Source organism: Cydia strobilella, chromosome 12 (genome assembly GCF_947568885.1).
Source record: "Cydia strobilella chromosome 12, ilCydStro3.1, whole genome shotgun sequence".
Taxonomy (NCBI): domain Eukaryota; kingdom Metazoa; phylum Arthropoda; class Insecta; order Lepidoptera; family Tortricidae; genus Cydia; species Cydia strobilella.
Window position 1 is genome coordinate 11629099 of NC_086052.1, and position 25618 is coordinate 11654716.

At 38.0% G+C, this 25618-nt stretch overlaps 1 protein-coding gene across 2 annotated transcripts in view; it reads left to right on the forward strand.

The window, feature by feature from the left end:
• Window positions 1–25618, forward strand: part of LOC134746118 (dual oxidase) — a 69264-nt gene that overhangs the window by 33342 nt on the left and 10304 nt on the right. Inside the window, exons 4-24 of one of the 2 annotated variants that reach the window (XM_063680383.1) lie at window positions 3676–3837; window positions 5734–5921; window positions 11001–11084; window positions 11471–11585; window positions 11881–12047; window positions 12439–12675; window positions 13286–13482; window positions 13800–13933; window positions 14786–14900; window positions 15108–15309; window positions 15724–15877; window positions 16075–16244; window positions 16767–16922; window positions 17285–17431; window positions 17514–17645; window positions 19189–19392; window positions 20160–20347; window positions 20458–20725; window positions 21014–21242; window positions 21643–21860; window positions 22026–22140. In XM_063680383.1, the coding sequence (XP_063536453.1) occupies window positions 3676–3837; window positions 5734–5921; window positions 11001–11084; window positions 11471–11585; window positions 11881–12047; window positions 12439–12675; window positions 13286–13482; window positions 13800–13933; window positions 14786–14900; window positions 15108–15309; window positions 15724–15877; window positions 16075–16244; window positions 16767–16922; window positions 17285–17431; window positions 17514–17645; window positions 19189–19392; window positions 20160–20347; window positions 20458–20725; window positions 21014–21242; window positions 21643–21860; window positions 22026–22140 (3582 nt within the window). Of the gene's footprint in view, window positions 1–3675; window positions 3838–5733; window positions 5922–11000; window positions 11085–11470; window positions 11586–11880; window positions 12048–12438; window positions 12676–13285; window positions 13483–13799; window positions 13934–14785; window positions 14901–15107; window positions 15310–15723; window positions 15878–16074; window positions 16245–16766; window positions 16923–17284; window positions 17432–17513; window positions 17646–19188; window positions 19393–20159; window positions 20348–20457; window positions 20726–21013; window positions 21243–21642; window positions 21861–22025; window positions 22141–25618 lie in introns of those variants that run through there. The other variant, XM_063680384.1, reaches the window with a different exon arrangement.

A 25618-nucleotide genomic window follows, 5' to 3' on the forward strand; every position in this document is an offset into this window, starting at 1 on the left:
CCAAATTATTTAGAATATACATATAATTATATTATGAGTAAGGTAAAGTCCAGTGCACAACAAGTGATCTGCGGACGGAGCCGTGTTTCGTACGCATCCGGTGTGACCTACCGCTTAGCCTGACATGCGTTGTGCGTTGTCGCGCGCGAGTCCATATTACTACTACTTCATATATGGAGTCGCGCGCGACAACGCCAGTCATGCTATGCGGTCTGGCGTTGAGTTCGAGTTGACTCGTCTTATGTAGATACAAACTTTATCTAGGAGGTTAGTTATCTGTGTACTCCACTCACCACGCCGCAAGCGACGAAAAAAAAATCGAGCGCGAGACGTGTTAATAGCTATAACTATAAATCATCATAGGGCCACGACTTGCTTGAAGTTTTGTTAAATAAATGATATGGTTTTATTTTTGTATATCGTGACTGCAATAAACTGAGAGATAATTTGACATACTGCTTGACCATGTGTCATGTCATAACATGAAAATGCGGTCATATTATCATAATATTAATATATTATTTGCACCTTTTCTAATATTTTTAAGATATTTTAAAGTTAAGCTTGTTCATGACAAGTAACAAATCCAACAAACATCTTTTTCAGATGTGGGATTAAGCTGAAATTTTACAATTTTAATGAAATCGGATGATAAAAGAGTATTGCGTATGGTTATACTGTCAGTGAGCAAATCAGATGATGCAACTCGAAGGTCAACTTAGGAACTACCTATTCGAAAAAAGAAACCCCTTCTAACTCCGGCTCGTAAAAATCATATTGATAAGCAGATGATGTCTGCTCAACGAAATGTTCATTCCATCAGCATAATCCTTGGAAAGTTTATATTACATAAACTTTTAGAATCATAACGAAACTATCTGTAATCGATATGTTGTGTGATATGCTGTAACGCCCGTAACCTATCATAAGCTAGCCATACACGCACGGACTTGCCCGTCGGATCTGGCGGACACATCCGTCAATGTGTGGCGAGAAATAGATGGGCAGATGGGCAGCGGACGGGCATCCGGCGGACAAATCTACTTACGACAACACGTAATCATATTATTTTTCTTGAATGAGTTTTCATACGATAGAGATAGTAATTAATCTGAGTAAATGACGGAAAATAACCCATGACCGCACACCAACATGTTTCGTAACAATTAATTATACATATTAACAACGATGTAGGCCACGTGCCACACTAAACCTAATCAGCTTCAAACAAAGGTCATGTGAGATCTACAAGCATGTACGGCCCGTGTCATTTCGTATGACCACGCAGAAGGACACGAGTTGCCTCACACTGATGTGCAACGAAGTCAAATTGAATCCGTCATTAGCCAAACATCAATATAATAGCCGTGTGATGTATTAACAGCGTACAAAAACACACATGAACCGTGTGATTACTCTTGCCGTGAGCAATTTGTGCCATTGAATCGTCTGATAATTTTGAAGAGATAGGCAATTATGAGAATCCATGAAGGTAGACATTACCTGCTAGCTAAAACTCGCAAGGCTTCTCGGTCCTAATTCGCTGCTCATGCTAGTGGTTGGAAATTGCGACATGGAATCACGCGTTTGTGAATTATTACCTCTACAGCCATAGCAATAAATCATTCAGGCAGTCGGTCGATGTTATAGTGCAAAAATACTCTTCGGTACGTTTTAGTCTCGTGGAAAACTCCCATGGTTACTTTCTTTTGAAACCACAAATATTTAATTAGTTATTTACCATGTCGTATTTAATTATTTCCAATCTTTGCTGGTAAATAATGACATAATAATATTACCTCATTAGCGGTGAGGTAAGACGAACGCAAATTGACCTGATTTATTTATTTGTATAATGAAGACCTTTGGAAATTGAGATAATTTAAAATTATTGTCATATCTAAACAAAATGACGCACACGGGTAAAAAGTACGTAGGAAGACGTTTCCACTATAACTGTAACTGGTAACTGTTTTAATAACAAAACTTCCGTGAGACACATTAAATATATTAATAACGGGTCACACGTATTTTACATCCAAAAACGCTCGACATGTTTCACTCCGTACCGAGGTATTAATTTTGCTCTTTTTTATCACTGACGGTGCCAGTTCCTCTTAGGGTGTCCTACCTCCAGTGTCAGTTTGACGTGCTATTTTTTGGACAACCTGTATATCTATTTTGTAGGAAATTTTATACAGATTATTAATACGTACAAGATTATTTTTTGCTATGGGCTACCGTTTAAGTTATTTACAAAAAACTAAAAAAAAAATGAACAAATTATAAGTAACTTTCCCACTTTAATATATTTTGAAATATTGATCCTAGCGAAAAAGTGTACTAAACCTTTTTTATAGAAAATTTTATGTAGATTAGTTATGTAATAGAACATTTTTTGCTACAGGGCGCCGTTTGAGAATTATTTACGAAAAACTATAAAAAGGGACCTTTAAACCTGATATAGATTATACCTACTGCATTAACTAAATACTTAGTTGAGGTTGTTTTAAAAGGAAGAAGAAAGTACATATTCCTAGAAGGCAGTAGAAATATTGTGTGTATGGAGATAAAGAGCAATAACGAAACGAATAAATAAATAAAGCCATGAGGCATTTCAAGGTGCAATAATATATATATATATAAGCACTTATTCATAATTACCACTTTAAATCTTGACGTGACCTGAACATATTAAGCAAATATAAAAAATGATTTTTGCCTTGTTTGACGATTGAAATTTTCTCTTCTTTCGCAATTCTGCTCCAGTTACAAGTGTTACAACGAAGTACATATTCAGGTTTTTTGGACTTGTAATTTTGCCGTCCTTCAATATCATTATAGTTGTACCAATTTATATATTTTTTTATTTTTTTTAAATATATACTCAAACTTGATTTACCACAATATAATTCAGCTCAATTATACTTTCTTGACGTTTTGAATTGCTGATATCTTCATCGGTTGATTATTACACCATACCCGTAATTGGCGTGCAAGTTGTTACGGCATTTTGGCTAATAATATGTTATTTTTAAATCACCCTTCTTTGGTAAAAGCACTACAAACAAAGATTTATTTCAGACTGTCGTAATATAATATACCTAATTTTACGATATTTTGCAGTCTGTAGGGTACTCGTTATTGGTAGGTACGATTACGAAGAATTTGATTTCTCCGTACTAAATTCGAACTTATACTAAAACGAAAGAACTACCTATTTATTATTAGGAGGTCGATTCGAATGAATAAACTAATACCAACTTTTTTATTTTAGAATGCCGATTTTTTTCACTCAGGACTGGAACTTGTGGGCGTTATTTGTATCATTTTCCAAGTTCGTCGACTCATGCGAACCGTATTAAGTGCAACTTCGAAAGGCATCAACACAATGAGCTCTTTCATACCTTACCGCGGCCGTTTACGGCAATGAGAGATTCGATTATCATGAAAAATTAGGGACCTAAATGTAATTACGAGATTGTATGCAGTCTCTTTTAAATTCTCAACGTCCACGACATTCCGTTGCCGTAAACCCATACAATCTCTAACGTTTAGGCCTGCTCCTCCTAAGGTAATTTCGGTAAACTTGTGGTAAGCTTGCTAATCGCTCTAAACCACCAATTACGCAATTAAATTCCAATGCCTTCTTCAATTCCTTTGTTTTGTTCTCAGATAGCCGACTCATCCGCAAGACGCCAGCGTCATACGCTGATGGAGTGTACATGATGGCGGGCGCCGACCGGCCCGGCGCTCGGACGCTCTCCAAGATCTTCATGCGCGGGCAGGATGGCCTCCCATCAATGGCCAACCGAACTGCTTTACTCGCATTTTTTGGTAAGTGTCTCTTAAGTCACTGAGAGTCCTCTTGAATATATTATATTTAGCCCACAGTTAAAGCCTAGAGGACCACCAGTTGCTTAGTGACCGACAATACGGTTTCCGTAGAGGCCGCTCAGCTGGTGATCTTCTAGTCTACCTGACACATCATTGGGCACAGGCGATCGAGACAAAGGGTGAAGCATTGGCTGTTAGTTTGGATATAGCGAAGGCTTTCGATCGCGTCTGGCACAAAGCACTTCTTTCGAAGCTACCGTCTTATGGGCTTCCCGAGAGATTATGTGTATGGGTCAGTAGCTTTCTAGCAGACAGAAGCATAAAGGTCGTAGTTGACGGTGAATGCTCAGACTCCATGTCTGTGAATGCTGGTGTCCCCCAAGGCTGTGTGCTATCACCCACGCTATTCCTTCTGCATATCAATGACATGCTGCAAATCAGCGGAATTCATTGTTATGCTGATGATAGTACGGGTGATGCCTCTTACACCGGCCGCACCAATATCTCTCGGGAAAACGTCATCGAGAGCCGGAACAAACTTGTGTCTGAAATTGAGACTTCCCTAAAAGAAATCTCTGAATGGGGTCGACTAAACTTAGTCCGTTTTAACCCTGCCAAGACACAGGTTTGCGCGTTTACCGCAAAAAAGTTAGAGTTTGTCGTGTCACCTCGTTTTGAGAGCACTCCCCTGACTGCCGCAGCCAGCATCGGAATCCTCGGCGTCGACATTTCGAGTGAAGTCCAGTTCCGCGGCCATTTAGAGGGTAAGGCCAAATTAGCCTCAAAAAAGCTTGGTGTGCTCAACAGATCGAGACAGTATTTCACGCCGGCCCACCGCCTACAGCTGTACAAAGCGCAGGTTCGCCCGCACATGGAATACTGCTCTCATCTATGGGCAGGGGCACCCCAATACCAGCTTCTCCCTCTGGACCGCATCCAACGAAGAGCGACTCGAATTGTCGACTGCCAGCGTATTTCGGAACGGCTTGACTCCTTGGCGCTGCGTAGAGATGTGGCCTCGCTCTGCATTTTCTATCGCGTGTATAACGGGGAGTGCTCCGAGGAATTGTTCGGATTAATCCCTGCCGCTTCTTTTCGCCATCGCCCTACGCGACAACATTACCATCCTTACCACTTAGATGGTTGGCAGTCCTCAACTGTGCGTTTCTCTAGAAACTTCCTGCCTCGCACAGCTAAACTGTGGAATGAACTGTCGCCTGCGGTATTTCCGGACCGATATGACCTTCAAACCTTCAAGAAAAGAGCGTACTCCCATCTTAAAGGCCGGCAACGCACTTACAACCCCTCTGGTGTTGCGGGTGTCCATGGGCGGCGATAATCGCTTACCATCAGGTGATCCGTCTGCTCGTTTGCCTCCTATTTCATAAAAAAAAAAAAAAAAAGCCTTCTACAGTACGTAATAAAGGACGGCACAAGATAAGGTGCTACATTCAATATTTATTTGTATCGATGCCAAAAGTAGAATTGTGATTGTTCGTTTGCAAAAAAAACCATGTGCGTTGACACTTAGAAACACACACTTTTTAGGCAGCTGAGCATGGAATTCACCGCAGATTATGCAGATATTGATTGCTGTTCAATTTAGAATTCAACGCCGCAGGTGGCAAACATGTTGATCTAAACATGAATTATAATAAGCTTTTATCGCAACGCAAACTTCGTACCATTTGCAGAACATACCAGCTGTCACATAAATTTACAATTCGCACACGAATACTGAGGGATCTCAAGCTGAGAAAGCGAGAGGGTATGCACCGTGCCGTGAAACTGTCACAGGACATTGGGATAGTTATATCAGTATCAGTGCTCCCTTATAATTCTTCCATTTGGTGCTCTATATAGTAATATCTATATAGTAATAATATTTTTGTATAGGTCAAGTCGTGACAGGAGAGATCTTGATGGCATCGGAGTCAGGATGTCCCATCGAGCATCACCGTATCCCCGTGGACAAGTGCGACCACATGTACGACCCTGACTGTGAGGGCGTCAAACATATGCCCTTCTTGCGAGCCATCTACGATCGGAATACGGGGCAGAGCCCTAATAGTCCTAGAGAACAAGTAAGTTTCACTTACAATAACATTTGTGTAGGTATATTACCAGCATACTTATAGTTTGCCGATCAGAGTAATGGAATTTTTATTTAATTTTGATATGACAATGAACACTTAAATATATTTATCAATTTAGACATATATAAATAGAAGATGAATCTGCCAAATGTGTTGTGAAATATTTCACTTTAGAATGGAGCTCATTATGGTAAAGATTCTTTACCATAATGATGCATTAAAGATGCTGTGCAAAACAAACTTCATGTCGAGGAAAAATTGTATTCTGATTAATATTTATTCTCAATTTGGATTTATGCTATGTATTTTTTTCTGCTCGTGCCAATATAGATAGGTATATTATAAGTTTAAATTGTTGCAAAAGAAACTTATAATATACTCATTATCTTAAACATTTCTTAAATTAAATACTACATACATATATGGAGTTTTTTATCTTCATCACACTGTTATTTGCATAAACATGTTGACAAGATGAACACAAACCTTTTGTGCAGTTAATTTAGTCATTCGATATGAGGAGTCAATTTTACTGACACTTAATTGTCATTATTATGATGGGTAAAGGACAAGGAAGGGAAAGGTAAAGGCTAGTAATTGCAAAAAAGAGCGATCTCTCTAGACTACCTTCTGCAGCAACTTTTGGGTGCACGGAGATCGATGTTTCTTTTTAACGTAAATTTTTATAAGCCATCAGTCACGCTTATTATTGGAATTCGTCCATACCGTACCCACTCTTTGTTTTACTAGAACATAAGTTCGGTTCGATTTAGTTTGTTTTTTGATAAATATAAAATCCACAAAGATGAAGAAAATCTGTCAGAAAATGTCCTGTACTTCGTAACCGCAAGAATCTTGTTTGACAGTGTTATTTTTATTTATTTATGACAGGCGCAAGTTTTATTTTATTTTACTTTATTAGGTAAGTACACTAAACACATATCGTACAATATCATGAGAAACATACAATTCACATTATGGCTTAAGAACTAGCACGAAATCCAAAACAAGTGTACACAGGCCAGCATGTTTTACAATTCAGCGGAAATGTTATAAGTTAATTTAACTATCATAGCTACAGTTTTTCAAAATATCAGAGAACAAATAAGTATCTAAATATTACAATATTTATAAGGGAGTAATAAACTTTACATTATTAAGGTGGATCGATCGATCGATACTAATGATAATACACTCATTTCAGCTTCCCATCTAAATAGCTCAAAATTGTATTCAGTTATTTTCTTCGACAATATATCTTCATTACTCATCTATCATGGATTCCTTTACGCCCAAAAACCTACAGGTTATGGGCCCAGCACACTTCCACTCTTTTAATTATTCATACCTATTTAAAGATACAAAATTAAGAATTTTTATTATGTACCGTACGTTACCATTCTTGGATACCTATCCAGATACGCACTGACTCATGGACATACTTTAATTTAAAACACAATGCACAAAAAATTACGATAAAACAAAGCCACAGTTTAAACGGGGATATTTAAGAGACTATTCTTTCTGAAAAACTTATTCTGGCTGGACAGTAAAACCAACGCCGGTTATCTTTAAAAAAATCAAGCCGCCGTAAATTAGGTGAACACCGCGGAGGTGTCGGCAACCAGTCATGACACGGATAATAATTAGCATTCTGCGGTAATCGCCGTCCATTGTCGGTATCGCATCGCGACGCTCGTGGCTGGCGGCGGAATCTTGGCCTGTTATTTTTTTTAGCTTATCGGCAAAATTAATGTGTATGTATCTTGTAAATTGTAATTATTCTGATACTTTTTTTTTTACTCACCAAACAACTTGTTTTCAACTAGTTTCCATTATCTATATAAATTTTCACGATAACACCTTTTGTTACCTGCCTTGTTTGGTTTCACTGCTATAAGTATGCTGTTTTTTAGCTTTAGTGAGCAAAGAGAAAAATAACTCATTATATCTCCGTGCCACAACTCTCAAAGAACTATAAACTTAAAACATATGCGTAGCGAAGAAAGTCTTCGCCCTTCGAGCTGGTTATTAGAGCATGCCGTAAAGCCATAATCCTTTATCTGTTAAATTAGACGCTGTAAGAATGCACTTTGTTTTAAACATTGTATTGTTGGTTATTAGCGCTTTGTCCTGCAAATGCACCATATAACAATCACACGCTCTTATTATTGAGGTCTTTGACGAAAATATTAAAAAAAATACCTTTAGTATGTTTTTAGAATAAATATGTTCTTAACTTATATAATATTTATTCATGGGCACTATGTTATTTTAATGGGTTAGTCAGCATAAAAATATGTATTCACAATGTTATAATAATAATAAAACGCTTAATCTGTATTAGTTGCATCAGCTGCAATTAAAAACAACCAACTTACCTGCTTATCGTTAGCACAGACTGTTTAACTAAGAACGTATTTATTTTTGGCTTGTTTAATAATGGTAGATACAGTTTTTAAATAGGTCTCATTTATAACACCCATAAGGTCGATACAAAATGTTTTGCAGCCATTAGGCAATTTGGAACACAATTTTTGACTCCGTAACTTTGTTTGGACTAGTTAGGAGGTGAACATATCAAGTCCCCGGCCGTAGCCTTTGAGCTGGAGGGGTGAGGGGGTAAGAAGGTCCCATTTTTCGGTTTCTCACATATCTTGGAAGCTTTGCATCTTAGCGAAATGACTACTTAGACAAACTGAAAGGTGATTAAATTTGCTACAAGTTTAATTTAGTGAAGTTTTCCGAAATCTTAAATAGTTTTCGGGATATCCTCTCTCGAAAGTTGTGTTTGGGGCTCTTAATTTTACCTTGACTCAGTGAAGCCTTCTACATCAGTGAAGCTACTAGGCCATGTTTTATATCGTTTTCGTATAAATCGGAAGTGTCGAAATTATTTATGGTATCACATTGACACCATTCCGAAGTAAAAACATATAAACTTTAAACAAATACCTTTTTTTAAACTCCTCTTCACGCTTAAACCGCTGAACCGATTTAGTTGAAATTTGGTATAGACATATATTGAGTCCCGAGACAGGATATAAGTTTTATCTCAAAAATCATCCTTTAAAGGTGTGAAATATAATAAGGTATTTAACAACAAATTGTGTAATAAAGATAAAATAAATCAATACTTATATGTACCTATTGAAATAGTACCCAAATAAGTACATAATTGATTATAATAAAATAAAATAAAAATTATAATAAAATAATAAGTAATTAATATAATAAAATAAGTATAAAATAATATATATGCGTTATTGATATAAATGCGTTAATTTTAATTTATGTACCTAGTTATAGTTTAGTTTTAAGAAATACTTGCTGTGCCCTAACAGGGTTCATGTGTGAACGTACCCTAATGTAACATCTGTTTTGTACCACATGATAATAAGCAATAAATGAATTATGAATTATGAATTATGAAATGGGATGTGGGGGGAATTCAGCTTCTTCGTCGAAACTGAATTCCTGATGAGGTTCATACTGTTTAAGTCATGTTTGGTATCATTTTCAACTAATTCAAACATGTAGACCATCCCAAATTTCATTTCAATCAGTTCGGCGATTATTGATTCCCCATACAAACTTCCACTCGACTTTTCACACTCAAAAGATGATTTTGGCCATAAAAACTATCCTATGTCCTATCCTGGGACTCAAACTTTCTCTATACCAAATTTCAACGAAATCGTTTAAGCGTGAGTTGAAAAAAGTTTTTTATGTTTATTTTGTTTTTACATCGGACTAGTGTCAATGTGATACCATAAATGAATTTAGCAGCTTCACTGATGTAGATATCAAGATAAAATTGAGAGTCTAAAATAAACTTTCAAGAGCGGATATCTCAAAAACTATACAAGATATCGAAAAAATTGACGAAGTAAAATTTGTAAAATTGCATAATTTCCGAGATGTAATCGAAAAACAGGAAAATGGAACCTTCAAACCTGGGGGGTTTTTCTCCCCATTTTTCTCTAGGCTCAAGGCTACGGCAGGGGACTTTTGATATGTTTACCTAACTAGTCCAAACAAAGTTACGAAGTCAAAAATTGTGTTCCAAGCATTTCCATCTGTAACATTTTTTGAGCATTCGTTTCCTGGCCTAATTTGCTCCAACAACAACTAAAATGTTGTAAGTAACAAATACCTACTCTACTATAAACAGGGCTCGTACTGCAGTATAGAAGCAGTATTAAGATACGGGATTTCTAAGATGTAACAGATGCTAGTAAGCTCTTATCTGATTGTAAGCGTGTCTGATTTAAACGCAGCTTTTATATTTCTCAATCTCAATAATGATCAAGTCTAACCCAGATCCGCTCATCTCCTTACACCTGTGGTAATTACCCAGTTTGCGCAATATCTAGGCTTGATACCTATGGCAATAAATTGCGAATGATTTATTCATGGCATCTTAACACACTTTACCTTGTGATGATTACGCGGTGATATTTGTATCTTTTACATGTTTTTTTTAATACTATGTTTGCATTTAATTCATACTTGTTTTAAAAAAATACTCTATTATACTTTTAAATTATTAGGCTAATTAAATAAAATTTTTAGTAGGTTACTCTAAAGACTGGTAAAAAAACGGAATGCAAAATGAAACTAACGTCCGCCATGTGGCCACTGCAGTGGTTCACATTTTACAGTCAGTTTCGACACCTTCGACTGCACACTGCAGTTTATCTATGGTGACACTTATTGTTAACAATCATTTTAAATTATCTATCGAATTTACACACTTCAGATATTTAAGACCAACCAATTACAAAAATAAGATATTTTTTGCTTAATTATGAGCACGCATTACGGATTTACGGTTTTACTGGTGAAGAATCAGATTTCTCAATTATGTCATGACATGGCACTGCGTCCTGTAGTTAAGATACCAGCTTTTACATTTCTCTCTGAACATTTGACATTCAGGTTGCTGAGGTTTTCCTTTCCCTTTTTTTTAATAGGCAATTAGGCATAATATATGACCGGCATCATAGCTTTGGCTCCTTTTGTTAACGAACATTTACAACTCAATATAAATGTGTATTGTTTCAGATAAACCAAATAACGTCGTGGATCGACGGCAGCTTCGTGTACAGCACGAGCGAGGCGTGGGTGAATGCAATGAGGTCATTTCAGGTGCCACCAGCAGCCACGCCTGCATCTTTACGTACTCATACACATACATATATAACTGCCTTCATGTATTACTTACTAAAATCTGATGCTATTGTTTACTTATAGGTAGTGCCTTCCACACTTTCTAATCTTGATTCTGGAAATGCATATTTTTTCTTGGGTTGTGGAAAACCCCTTTTTTAAAATACGATTTGCCTTTGCATCAAAATTGCTTTTAGATATTAAAATGGTACCTATTAGTTAAAATCTTATTTTTTTTAAATAATACATAATTTAGACGCAAAGTGCGTACTGTGCGAAACGCAAGTTGTACGAATGCAAAGTCAATAGCCAGCTTTATCGTTTATGACGAAAAAGTTTATAATAAACTGCTTATTCGTTAACAGAATGGAAGCTTAGCCAGCGAGGGAGGAATGCCCTTACGTAACACAAAAAGAGTGCCGCTCTTCAACAATCCAGTGCCACACTACATGCGAATGCTGAGCCCCGAAAGGCTATTTCGTAAGTCAAATTACCTATTATTTTATTAAAAACCAGTCATCATTTTTGAGCATCCAATTTGATAGCAAGAGTTAAGTAGGCCTTTCGCTCAGTTTTGGGGTACCATAGTCAACAAGAAACCTTTTTATAATCTAAAGAGAAAAGGAAAGATGGTTCGTTCGACGTTTTACCTCAAGACCACGTGTGCAATGAACCTTATACATTAAGATCACGATATCTTCACTTTTCCTACTTAACTCTAAATTTAAAAGACCTGACAACATTGTAACCTTTACCTATTTATGTAATGTTCCAGTACTAGGTGATCCCCGAACAAATCAAAACCCAGCTATGGTAACGTTTGGCATTCTACTAATGCGCTGGCACAACGTGGTCGCCGCACGCGTCCACCGCCAGCACCCCGACTGGAGCGACGAGCAGCTCTTCCAGCGAGCCAGGAGAATCGTCATCGCCAGTTTACAGGTAAATAATCACCATGATAACATTCAGGATTCTGCTCCTTTGTTGGTACAACTTGGTCGACGCATGCGTCAACTGCCAGTTTATATACAGGTATATTAAATACCCTGCACGTCGACATTCGAGATAATGCTCCTTTGATTACTCAACGTGGTTGCTTTATATATTTTTAGACTCAAGAAAACTTAAAAGGACTAACAACGACCAATGTATGATATAAAAAAAATATTGACTCTTCTTTATAATGAAACAAAAGTACAACTTACGATAATTATATTCATCTGAGTATACGTGCTTGTTCCAACTACAATAGCAATAAGTTCTATTTTAAGTCGAAACAGCCCATGATTGCAACGTTTTACCGTTAGGTAATAAGGCAACCATTATTTTTCAGAACATCATCCTTTACGAATACGTGCCAGCGTTCCTCGGCGTTCCCATTCCATCGTACAACGGCTACAGAGCCGAGGTGGCTCCGGGCGTGTCACACGCGTTCGCTACGGCCGCCTTCCGTTTTGGCCACACACTGGTCCCGCCAGCAATCCTGCTTCGCGACAGAAACTGCCGCTACAGCCGAGCTCCAGGGGGTCATGACGCTATCAGATTATGCCAGACTTGGTGGGATGGCAACGTAAGTCCAAAAGCTCTTAAGCAACTTTTTGATAGTTACCAATATTCCCTTCTATGTTCATCCTGTGCTGATCTTACCAGCTAACCTGCTGGAATGGAATCTACCGTAATTTTCTGCTTCGGGCACACATTAGTCCCGTTAGCTAATTTGCTGCCGGAACCAAACTCCGCTTCTGCCTAAATTTTGGAGAAGATAATAGTAAGCCAATCATATGGCCATCGTGAACGCTACTCATGTACTGTTAGTGCTTATAAATGGAAACCTAGGCTCTCCGAAACGTGTCACGCGAGTGACTAAAAATACGTGAGTTAAACCATATTGGCTTAGTGTTACTATGTCTCACGACAGTCACGACAGTTTAAATTCAATCATAATGAATACCCGGCTCGGGCCCGATCTCGGGGTCGGATCCGGCTTATGAATCTTGGTATAATGTCAACAACTATTTAATGATCATAGGTTTTATTATTCACATTAGGTGTACAACCACTACGCAAGCACAAGCTAGACATAAAACATTAGAAAAATAAGTATGTAATAATAATTGCAACAAAAACTTAAGACTACAAGGGACTCGTATTTGTGTAACGAAATCGCGACATATTTTCAGGACGTGATGTCGCAAGTTCCAATAGAAGAAGTGCTGATGGGCATGACGTCTCAGCTATCGGAGCGAGAAGATGCGCTGCTCTGCTCAGATGTTCGGGACAACTTGTTCGGGCCTATGGAGTTCTCGCGACGGGATCTCGGCGCGCTTAACATCATGCGAGGCCGGGATAACGGGCTCCCGGACTACAATACCGCCAGGTAAACTCCACTCACTCTTGGACTACATTGACGTGTTGCTAGGTAATATTGAGATCAAGCTGTTAAAAGATCTCTTACTTAAAGTCCGTTTTATAAGCCACAATGGAAAAAAACCAGCAGATAGCCAGTTTAATAGATACAGGATAGATCCCGTGACCAATAAGGTGCTAGAAATTAAAGCAATATGACATTTGACTCGTCAACCATATAAGTCCGTCATAGAGTTTTGGGGAAACCTCGGCAAGTCTCTAATTTCACAACCTAAGCATATCCCGAATAAAACAAAATAAGTGTAGGTGCCTTTTTTCTGTTTACAGGGAATACTTCGGTTTGAAAAAAGTGAAGACGTTCAATGAGATTAACCCCGAGTTATTTGAACATAATCCTGAACTCCTCCAGCGACTAATTCAAGTTTACGAAGGTCGCCTTGATAACATTGACGTCTATATAGGTAATAAGCCATCCAGTTTCTAGAGTTGCTTGCAGAAAACTCTTACGTACTTATCCCACGAAACCCGTACAGGCGAACAAATTCAAAAAGGGTGTACTTAAAACCTGTTGTATAATTAGAGGTGTAAAGTGACACACAAGAAAAATGCAGATCATTAGTACCTATAGCCTGTCAAATCATCAAGTACGCCATAGGTACTATGGCTAACTTAATCTTAGAAAATCGGACAGGCTATAACTACAAAGTCAAGTTTATTTCATTCATAGATCTCTTTGAAAAGAATTTGCGCCAATCTATGCATTTATAAGCTGGATTTAATTATATCGTAAAAATTATTATATTCTTGACTTCGGTATAATGTGCTCTTTAATCCCACCACTCCCCGTTACCTAAAAGAACGCTTTAGTTATTTAAATTCCACTAGATCCTCACAATGTGCTCCTTTCTGTCCCTCCTTCTCAAGATTTTATAACTGCTGTTTGTGTGTTGTTTTCGGGCTGTTCGGCTATGGAACTCTCTTCCTGTCGAAATAAGACACGCTCAATCCCTTGCTATTTTCAAATCTAGTCTTAAAGTAGTTAGTGTAGTTATTTTTGTAGACTTGAATTTTAAAGGTATTTCTTCTAATGCTATTTAATTTTAATTTAGTTTTTTGCACATCCTAAGTGGTTAATTTATGAGTTTCATTTCTCCACTATCTAAAGGTTGTCTGGAAGAGATCGCTCTTTAGCGATAAGGCCGCTTGTTGTTTATCTCTGTCTTCATGTATAATTTGTGTTTCCATGTACATTTATTCTGAGGTTGTGCATTAAAGAGGATTTGTATTGTATTGTATTATGCTTATTCTCACAGGTGGAATGTTAGAGTCAACTGGACATCCAGGTGAACTATTCAGGGCAATAATCATTGATCAATTTACAAGAATTCGAGACGCCGATAGATTCTGGTTCGAAAACAATCAAAATGGGTAAGCATCAATGTTAGTCTACATCAGCTTAATTTTAGGCAAAAAGTAAGTTCCTTTTATTTTTTAACTGAAATAGTGACATTAAAGATAGAAGTTGGTTATCTATACATAAACTGAAATAATCTACGGATAATCCAAATACAAACCACCTAATTTAGTGCAAAAAACAACTCAGTGTGTTTTTTTAAACCATGTCTTATGTCCCAGAATATTTACCCAAGACGAGATAGACGAGCTCCGACACATCACCCTATGGGGCATCATAGTGAACAGCACCGCAGTGGGGCCGTACGACATCCAACGAGACGTGTTCCACTGGAACGCCGGTGATCCGTGCCCGCAGCCCTACCAGCTCAATGCGTCAAAACTCGCGCCCTGCAAGTACCTTAGAGGCTACGATTATTTCGAGGTATTTACTCACTATGAAAATACTAACCAACAACTTATTTGCAATAAAACCATACTTTCAAATTTCCTTCCGGGTTTTTTAGAATTTCAGTGTTTGTTTTTTCCATGGAACATACAGATTACGCGCTCCTAACAACACACCCCTAGAGTTGCAGGCGTCAATAGACTACGGTGACCGCGTAGGTATCATCAAACGGGCCGCATGATTGTCTTCCACCGATGTGATCTAAAGAAACAGATAACAGTACCCGTGATAGCAGTAGTAATAGGTAGTAGTAGAGGTAATAATAGTAGTGACTGGCAAAATTAGTTTTCATTGAACCAACCATACCAATGAACTCGGGTCCGGAATATATTACAGGATGGTTGTTATTGTCAATAGCTTCAACCCTAACTTTCCTCTTGTCTTGCATAGGGAAGCGAGTTCGCGTACATTTACACGTGCCTGGCGCTGGTGTTCGTGCCGATATTGTGCGCGGGCGCAGGATACGGCGTGGTGAAGTTGCAGAACAGCCGACGACGCAAGCTCAAGATACAGCAAGAGCAAATCAAGAATGCGCAGCAGAAAGGTACGTTAAATACTGCAAGGTAAAATATTAGGTACAACCCGTTTTTGAGAAGTCTTATTAATCAAAATTATTTTTAAAACTGAATAAAGAAAGATACAGCTCACCTCATTCATATCGATTTCACAAGGTCTTTGAAGAGCTAAATCTTTTTAACAATTAAAGAACAGTTGTAATCCAATCAATAATTTTATTTTTAGGTTCAGTTGACAAGATGGTCTGCCGCGAATGGGTGCACGCGTCACACAAGCGGCTGGTGAAACTGCGACTCGGTCCGGAGGCCGAGCTGCACGTCACGGACAGAAAGGGCGACAAATTGCGCACCGTGCCACTACACCACACTGAACAGCTCACTGTGCTGGAGAGCCAGGTTGGTGGACAAGATAGTTTTCCAAGAATGAGTACATTCGTCATATAAGTGGCCGGTGAAACTGAGGTTCAAGCTGGAACCCGCGCTACACGTCACGAACAGAAAGGGCGACATGCTGCACATCGTGTCTCTCCACCACACCGAGCAACTCACGGTGCTGAACTGCTGCAGAGCCAGGTTTGAAGACAAGATGGTGTTTTCCATCCACTGGTTTAACTGTTACAGCTTTCATTTCACTTAAGGTGATAATGCGTGAGGTATAAGTGATATCATTTGATTTTGACCAGTTAATTTCATTTATGGCAAAACATGGTTTCGCTTTGGAAAACTTCGTGAGAAATCTGCATCAGTGAGAAGCTTATAAGTTATGTATGAAGTCCACTTTACCACATTGGGCCATATATGGTATCGATGATGATGATGATGATGAAAGTAGTTAAAAATTATTTTGTTTAAAGCTTGTAAACCTTCGTAAATCGTATTACGAAAGATGACAAAGATCACTTACACAATTTTTTTCAGGACACGCGCAACAGCAAGCGGCCACTCTTGCTCATACGAGCACCGCGGGAACACGACCTCGTGCTGGAAATGGACTCGGTCGCGTCGCGCCGCAAGTTCCTCGTCAAGCTCGACGCCTTCCTGGCACAGCACAAGAAGGCACTTAACCTTAACCAGGTACACTCCTTTCCCAGTTATAGAAAATAAAAACTACTCGTACTGTGATCAGAGGGGCTACCGCAAACCACGTTCGACGTGTTGCCTCCCTGTCACATTTACGTAAACAAGTGCAACAGAGAGGCAACACGTCGAAAGGCCCTCAGGACACGTGAGGGAGCCATAAATGGCTGTTCGTCATGATTTGAGTGCCGTGTGAGCATGACGCCAATATCAGAGATGGACTCGGCCCTGTCGAGAAGACGGCCCTTTTTACACTTTTATTTCGTCACATACAGGGACGAAAAATAACATAGCGTCATAGACTCGCGACTTAGTCAAGAGTAAACAAGTGAAACTTTACATTTCATACTATTTTATAGGGGCACCGTGAACAAATATTAGCGACAGCAGAAACACGTGAACGCAGACAACGCAAACTGGAGCATTTCTTCAGAGAAGCATACGCCATTACCTTCGGTCTTGCACCCGGAGAAAAGCGAAGGAAAAACGAAGACGCTGACCCTGAGGTATGCAATTAATTGATTAGTCAAAGTTTAAATAAATAATAGAACATATAAGAAAACATAACAATATCAATTTTCTTTTCAGTCTATTGTCATGAGGACGTCACTGTCAAAGTCTGAATTTGCTAGTGCGCTTGGTATGAAAGCAGACGCTGTTTTTGTCAAGAAAATGTTTAACATTGTTGACAAAGATGGCGATGGACGAATATCATTCCAGGTACTTGTGCTTTATATATATGTGTATCCTATTTGGTCTTATAAAAGTTGTCTCAGTTGAACCTAAATAAATATGTTTAACTCGTCCATGATCGTAAATTTGGACCCTACAGGCCTAAGATAGACGTGCTTTTATCGTCTGTTATCGTGGCCGTCAATTTCTAACAAGTAGGTATGTAAGTGTGAGAGCCCCGCATGGCACATAAAAGAGCAACCAGTGTACCCATACCCCCATACCCTAGTAAAAGACCAAGCTCGTTGCGATTAATATTGGCTTAACAACTATCTGTATATACTAACATTTATTTGGGTTCCGTCCGGGTCTCTCAACGGATATGGCTATATTCTGCCTTAAGAACGTAGTGAACCGTTATCTTAAGAAAAGAACGTCGGTATACGGCTGTTTTCTAGATCTGAGCCGTGCTTTTGATACTATTGACTATAATTTATTATGGGATAAAGTGTCAAAAGCAGGTGTACCGAGTAAAATAACCAATCTGTTGAGATACTGGTACGGTAACCAGATGAACAGCGTTAGATGGGGAAATACGAATTCGGACCCGTACAAGTTGCAATGCGGAGTTAGGTAGGGGGGCTGACATCGCCATTGCTGTTTAATCTTTATATGAACGACCTAATAGAGGAGCTCAGCAGCGCTGCCGTCGGATGTCACGTCGCGGGCGTATGTGCCAACTACTTTAGCTACGCGGACGATATGGTGCTGCTGAGCCCCTCTATCACGGGCCTAAGGATACTAGTGTCGATTTGTAAGCGTTATGCTGCAACACACGGACTAAAATATAATGTTAAAAAATCTGAATTAATTGTATTTAAATATGATAAGGGCCCAGATATCGTTCCTCCCGTTAGGCTAAACGGGACAGAATTAAAAACTGTAAATAGTTTTAAGTATCTAGGGCACGTTTTGACAGACAGACTAAAGGACGATGACGATCTCGAAAGACAGCGGCGGGCCATAGCGATGAGAAGCAACATGTTGGCGCGTTGGTTTGCTCACTGTTCCGACCAAGCTAAAGTAACTTTGTTCAGGGCGTACTGTCAGGCGTTCTACACCAGTCAGCTGTGGTACCATTACACGAAACGATCGTTCAATAAGCTTCGAGTACAGTACAACAACGCGTTTCGTGCAATGTTACGGCTACCGTGGCGGTGTAGTGCATCTGGCATGTTCGCCGTGAACAGAGTAGACTACTTTTACGCTATAATGCGTAAAAGACACTGGTCGTTTGTCGGGAGAAATCGATGAACAGCATTGTTAGCGTAGTGTACGCAACCTACTGTATGAGCAAGGCCTCCGCTGTAAATATTTAATTAGTGTTAGATTAGGTAATAATTAGTTTAGTTTAGAATAGTAAAATTTAATATAGATTAGAATGTATAAATTAGATTAATATAATAATTATTCTTAATGTAATGGGTTGATACCTAAATAAATAACATTTTTATTTTATTTATTATTATTTATAAGAGTTAAACCTTGACTAACTGAGATCGCCGTTTACAACAGCCGGATATTTTGACAGGAATTTTTAGACACGGTAGTGCTATTCTCCCGAGGCGCGACAGACGAAAAGCTGCGGATCATCTTCGACATGTGCGACAACGACCGGAACGGAGTCATCGACAAGGGAGAGTTCAGCGAGATGTTGCGATCGCTCGTCGAGATCGCGCGCACCACGTCCTTGAGGGACGAGCACGTCACCGAGCTCATCGATGGCATGTTCTCTGTTAGTATCTGGCTTTAAGGCTGGCATATCCAATCCAATCCATAAATATGTAGTTATGGCGTTATTCATAAACGTTTGTCAAATCTAACAAACCGTTCATAGTTATTTGCCCCTATTGTTATTTTGACTGTAAAAGGATGCTAAGTTTTATATATAAAGGGGGTTAGAATACAGGTTATAAAAAAAACGTAAATTCTTTTTTTTTTCATCTATGCATAGCGCCTAACATGGTAATACCTGAATATGCACAGTAATTAAAAAAATGTAGTACACCCATCTTTATGTGTACATAGTAACACTTCACATGCACCTAAGCAACTTTTTTGTTGAATTGGTTATGCCCATAACTTATGGATCCCTTAAATTAGATACTCCTACGGAAAATACTTAGCAATTACAAACGTTGCCTAACAATTGAATTTGTATGCACACTTAAACAGATTGTTTCAATACTTAAATATTCACTTTAAAAAAAAAAAGCTTTTTTTCGGATTAATTACATCCATAGAATTACATATTAAAATTAAAAAAAAATTAATATTAAACTAAAACTAACTAAAACTTAACATATTTAAAAAAGTTATTTTTTAAAATCTGCACGTGGCGCGTGCGATTTCGCCCAGTGGCCAAATATCGGGCTGTCATATGCCCCTGCGACCGCACTCAGGAGCCCGTTACTGCGTTGGATGCCGTACTTAAGTAAACTTTATAATTCTATTGAATTCAAGATTTACGAGAAAGTTTAACAAGTCTATTGTTTATTTTAGGATGCCGGCCTCCAACATAAAGACCATCTTACGTATTCAGATTTCAAAGTGATGATGAAAGAATACAAGGGAGAGTTTGTAGCCATTGGTTTAGATTGCAAAGGCGCTAAACAGAACTTCTTGGACACCTCTACAAACGTAGCTAGGATGACTAGCTTCCACATTGAACCGTCAATGGAACAATCCAGGTAAAAAATATACTGGCCGACGAGAGAAAGATCAGGATTATACTAAGTAACTTCTCTATTAAAATACAGTTTTTCTTAACGTGGAAATATTATGTGCGTTTTTTTTTCAGACACTGGTTACTTCTGAAATGGGATTATCTAACAACATTCTTAGAAGAGAACAGACAGAATATATTTTACCTATTTATCTTCTACGTCGTAACAATAGGGCTATTTGTAGAACGCTTCGCGCACTATTCCTTCATGTCAGAACATCTGGATCTGAGGCACATCATGGGCGTCGGAATAGCAATAACAAGAGGATCAGCTGCCTCCCTGTCATTCTGCTACAGTCTGCTACTACTGACAATGTCTAGGAATTTGTTAACCAAACTAAAGGTAATTTGTGTGGTACTTATAATTATATTTAGTTTACCATAAACTTCATGATTTTTTTAAATATTACATTGGTTAACATCGGAAAAACACCACCAGCAAAAATTCAGCATGCCCTGCCGCTTCTGTCGTTAGTTTGTCTGTATTACTCTTTTTAATTTCTTCTTTTTGAGTTTCTTCAGAATTAAATTTAATTCAATTTACAGTTTTAATTCAATCTTTAGTTAAATTAAACTCAATCACTAAGTCCAGTTATCGATAAAACATAATTAGGCATTTTAATTAACCTAGGAATTCAGTATCCAGCAATACATCCCCCTGGACTCCAGCATCCAGTTTCATAAGATAGTGGCGTGCACGGCCCTGTTCTTCTCGCTGCTGCACACGGCGGGGCACATGGTGAATTTCTACCACGTGTCCACGCAGCCCGTCGAGAACCTGCGCTGTCTTACCAAGGAGGTTCACTTCACGTCTGACTTCAGACCGGGGATTACTTACTGGGTGTTCCAAACAGTAACAGGTATAAAAAAAAACTTTCTTGATTATTTCTTCCTGATTGCTTTAGTATGGGGTCATCGCTTCCCATCATGCCCTGAAGTTGAGGCACCTTTTTCTCTGAAAATTTTACCGGAATTTATCGAAAAAAAAAAACAAATTGTTACTCGTAGAAATTAAGTAGAAACCTAAGCACTCTGGCCATGCAGTTTATTTAATTAATTACAAGTATGATACAGAAGTGGTAGTGACTAGTGAAAGTTTTAATTCCAAACTTCTACTAGGTACTGCATGCAGCTTTAGGATTTCATGACTTCATACAGCCTAAGATACATACCGCCTGTTGCTACCTTTATTTACATTGTAAATCTGTTATTGAATTTTTATTTTGTGGTGCAATAAAGTGTATTTACTTCCTTTAACAGGCATTTCTGGAGTGCTGTTGTTCGTGATAATGTGCATAATCTTCGTGTTCGCGCACCCAACAATCCGCAAGCGCGCCTACCCTTGGTTCTGGCGCGCGCACTCGCTGTACGTCGCGCTGTACGCGCTGTGTCTGGTCCATGGTCTCGCGCGGCTCACTGGCGCCCCGCGTTTCTGGATATTCTTCCTTGGACCCGCTGTTATATACACATTGGATAAGGTAAGCTATGGTACAAGCTTTGTTGCATTGCAACCATTTCAATTTGTAGTTACTTTAAGTAAAGTAGCCCGTTAATATAGTAAAATTTTATTTTATCGTATAAACCAGGTCTGTTGATATCACTTCATGTGAACTTCATTTCATATCCTGTTCTTCCGTTGCCAGGTAGTGTCACTTCGAACAAAATACTTGGCCTTAGATGTCCAAGAAACGGAAATGCTGCCCTCAGATGTCATCAAAATCAAATTTTACCGACCTCCTAATCTGAAGTATCTATCAGGTAAATGTAGTTTACTTTTGTGATAAAAATAACTAATCATACTTAGTTGGAAACTAGCTTCTGTCCACGACTTCGTTTGCGTGGGATGGTGATGATGATTGACAAAAACTATTCTGTCCTTTTTCGGGCCTCAAACTATCTCCATACCAAATTACATCTAAATCGGATCAGCGGTTTAAAGCGTAAAGAGGTAACAAACAGACAGGATTGTCACGGATATTGATGATCATTATATTTCTCAAGCTTCATTCTTCAGATATAAAAACCAGGTAGTCCTTTAACCTACTAGGCAACTCATCGCATGTTTAAAGTAGGTAGCAAAAACTTTAACTCAAACAGGTCTATCCCTACTTTTTCAACTAGTCTTGATGGGGCGCGCGGCTTGCCGCCATTGCTCATTCTTTATTCTTGCGAGGCAACGAACGCACGTAAAATCATAATTTTGTTTCAAAGTCGTTTAAAATGCCTATACGTAGTGCACTTAGTGCAGACATTATACGATTTATACGAGAATACGAGATGTAAGCTGTGGGATTATTCGTTTCGTATTCGTTGTGCAATATAAAATATATTTGTTATTGAAATTGTTCATCCTGGAGGTTAGTCGAGAACTAACACGAAGGAATAAATCATCCTGGGGGTTGGTCGTGAATCAACACGAAGGAATAAATCATCCTGGGGGTTGGTCGTGAACCAACACGAAGGAAAAAATTATCTTGGGGGTTGGTCGTGAACCAACACGATGGAAAGTCTGTTCGTACTTCGAACACCGATTGCGCCCGGGGGTTGGTCGTGAACCAACCAAAGGTTTAATTAAGATCGGACAGCGCGCAACGAAACAAAGGGCCCTAAATAATCATATTGTGTTGTGTTAAAGAGACGAGGGAGGCTTTCTTTTCATTTGGTTTTAGATGGCCCAACAGAAAAAACTCAAGCAAAATTGCCGAGTGATAATAGATTCTTCAAATCCTGAAGAAAAATCAGATACTTAAGTGTAACTATTTTAACTATTTTTGTAAAAAACTTACACTTTGTGATCAAATACTTTGCATTTACTTAGTACCGCGCGGGCCGTGAGTCCACGACTGGTAACTATAAACTTGGGGGGCGGCCTAGAGTCGTCACGAAGATAGAACTTGCTTGGGGTTGGCCGTGAGTCAACACGATAGCAATGCATAACACAATTTAATAAATCTATAGCGGTTCTCGATCAAAACCACGCACATTTTAAAACACCAAGTTCAAGTTTTTCTATGTGCAATAAAGAATTATCTTTTAAGTTCAAGTTCAAATATACTTTATTCATGTAGGCCTATTTATGTAATCTAAAACCTTACGGGTTTTATTTTGAAAAACATTCGAAGTCTACCCTCGAATTAAAAATATTTCTTTTAAATTTTTTCACCAGCGCTCCGCGGTTCATTTTTGATTTGTGCGTGTCAGAGACACGTCGGTCTAGCTGCCGAAATGTTCGGCACAAGACTACATTGCCTTTTAAAATAAATCCTTACATATAAAATATATTTGGATTTTTAATATCCAATTATAGGTGACAGAATAAATTTTACTCACACCTAACCCATAGTACGGTACTTTTATCCGCCCAGAGGTTGAATTTGAATAAACACGAGATTACCTCGTAAATTTATAATTGAAACAATACAATAGTACCTATATTGTTTTTATATTACCCACATAAGTATAACTTGTCTCTAAAAGTGGGAATTGCTAAATAGGTGTACCTACATCACGTCACGTGATGTGAATCTGATCGAAATTCCTAAACTTAAGCTGGATAAAATCTCTTTTACCACAAATGAAATGGAATAAACTAAGTGGTAATACCCTGCACAATGCATATATTTTGGTGACGATTTTTGAATGTTTATATATGCATATAACCATACAAATTATCGGGATACGTACGCCAATATTGTTATGGGATACATAAAAATATAAATATATTTATAATACCGTGATCGCTTAAAGGCATAGGCGATGTCAGTATCTAAGTACCTTGTGTCTGTTTAAAAATATGATTTTACTTTTTTAAGTGATATTGAATAATTAAATAATTTGAATCTTCCAATTGTAACAAAGACACCTAACTGAATTGAATTACAGGAAAATGGGTTTCTTCATCGTTATCTATCTAATAAACCCAATGAAACAATTTGTAAGTACTGAATATGAAAGAAAGAAAGAAAGAAAATAACTTTATTTTGCACGAAATATGGTACAAAAGGTGGTCAGACAATATTATACATAAGTAACACATATTTCACCAGCATCTGGCATGCAAAAAACTAAACTTACAACTAAAGCTAAAAAACAAACGCAAACACGTTTTACGCTTATTTCTTCATGAATACAAGTTCATGCCGAAGCCTGACAAAGTGACCATTAGAGTACCATCTAACTGAGTTAATGATAAAGCGGTTTCGGTACAATTTGGCTAAATACACATACGAATATATTTGTTCGCATCTCTCACAGATATTTAATATTTATTTTTATGGTCGTAAATAATGAGTAACTAGGTAAATACCTATTAACCTGTAACAAAACGATTACCTTCCGATTATCTTTTAAAGGATTACCCTCAGATTATGCACATAAAAATATAAATACATAATTAAGAAGTTAACAGAAACCGTAAAAAATCAATAAATGACGAATGCACCTATGGTTCAACTCTCATGTGTCGGTCGCGATACACTTTCAGCCATCATCAATACGATGGTACCATGCAATACGTTTTTGCCAAGTTTAAAATATATGTACCTTGATATTATAAGTTTAGTAACTGTAGTTGGTGGGGACCCACCACTTGCAATACCGCTATGTCATTAATATAGCACATTCATGACATAAGTCATGGATTAAAATATTAAGATGAATCCACTTAATATAATATTTGTTTTCTGAACTCTCAATACAACCATAGTAGCAATACAGCAAAGGCAATTTTTTTTATTATTCCGGCTTTAATGTTTACATTTTAAAAATATACAACATTACGTCGCACAGTCTTTCGTTCCTTGCAGAGCGAATACTTGAATGGAGGGCATAGGTTTTTAGATTTGATGCTTAATATCTGAATTTCTGTGGATTGATATTCATTTCATTTCATTGATTACGTGGTTGATTGCTGTGCTGTCCCGTTCGCGCTGCGAGAATAGAAGCCGCTACACCAATATTTGTGAAAATATATGGTCAATCGCGCCTTGCGGTCAATAAGAGTAATTTAAATAAAATAAAAAGGTTCATATCATTTATATATTCTATTTAAAGGGTCTCGTCACATGCAGCCATTTATAAATGTATACTAAATTAATTCCTAATGATGTTTGTTAAACGCTGATTTTACCTACTCAGGTTTAACTGGATATTATTATGCATTTTAATAGCTCGAATATATGTACATTAGGTACGTATATATAATTAAATGATAAATAAATATTCTGTTACCATTAAT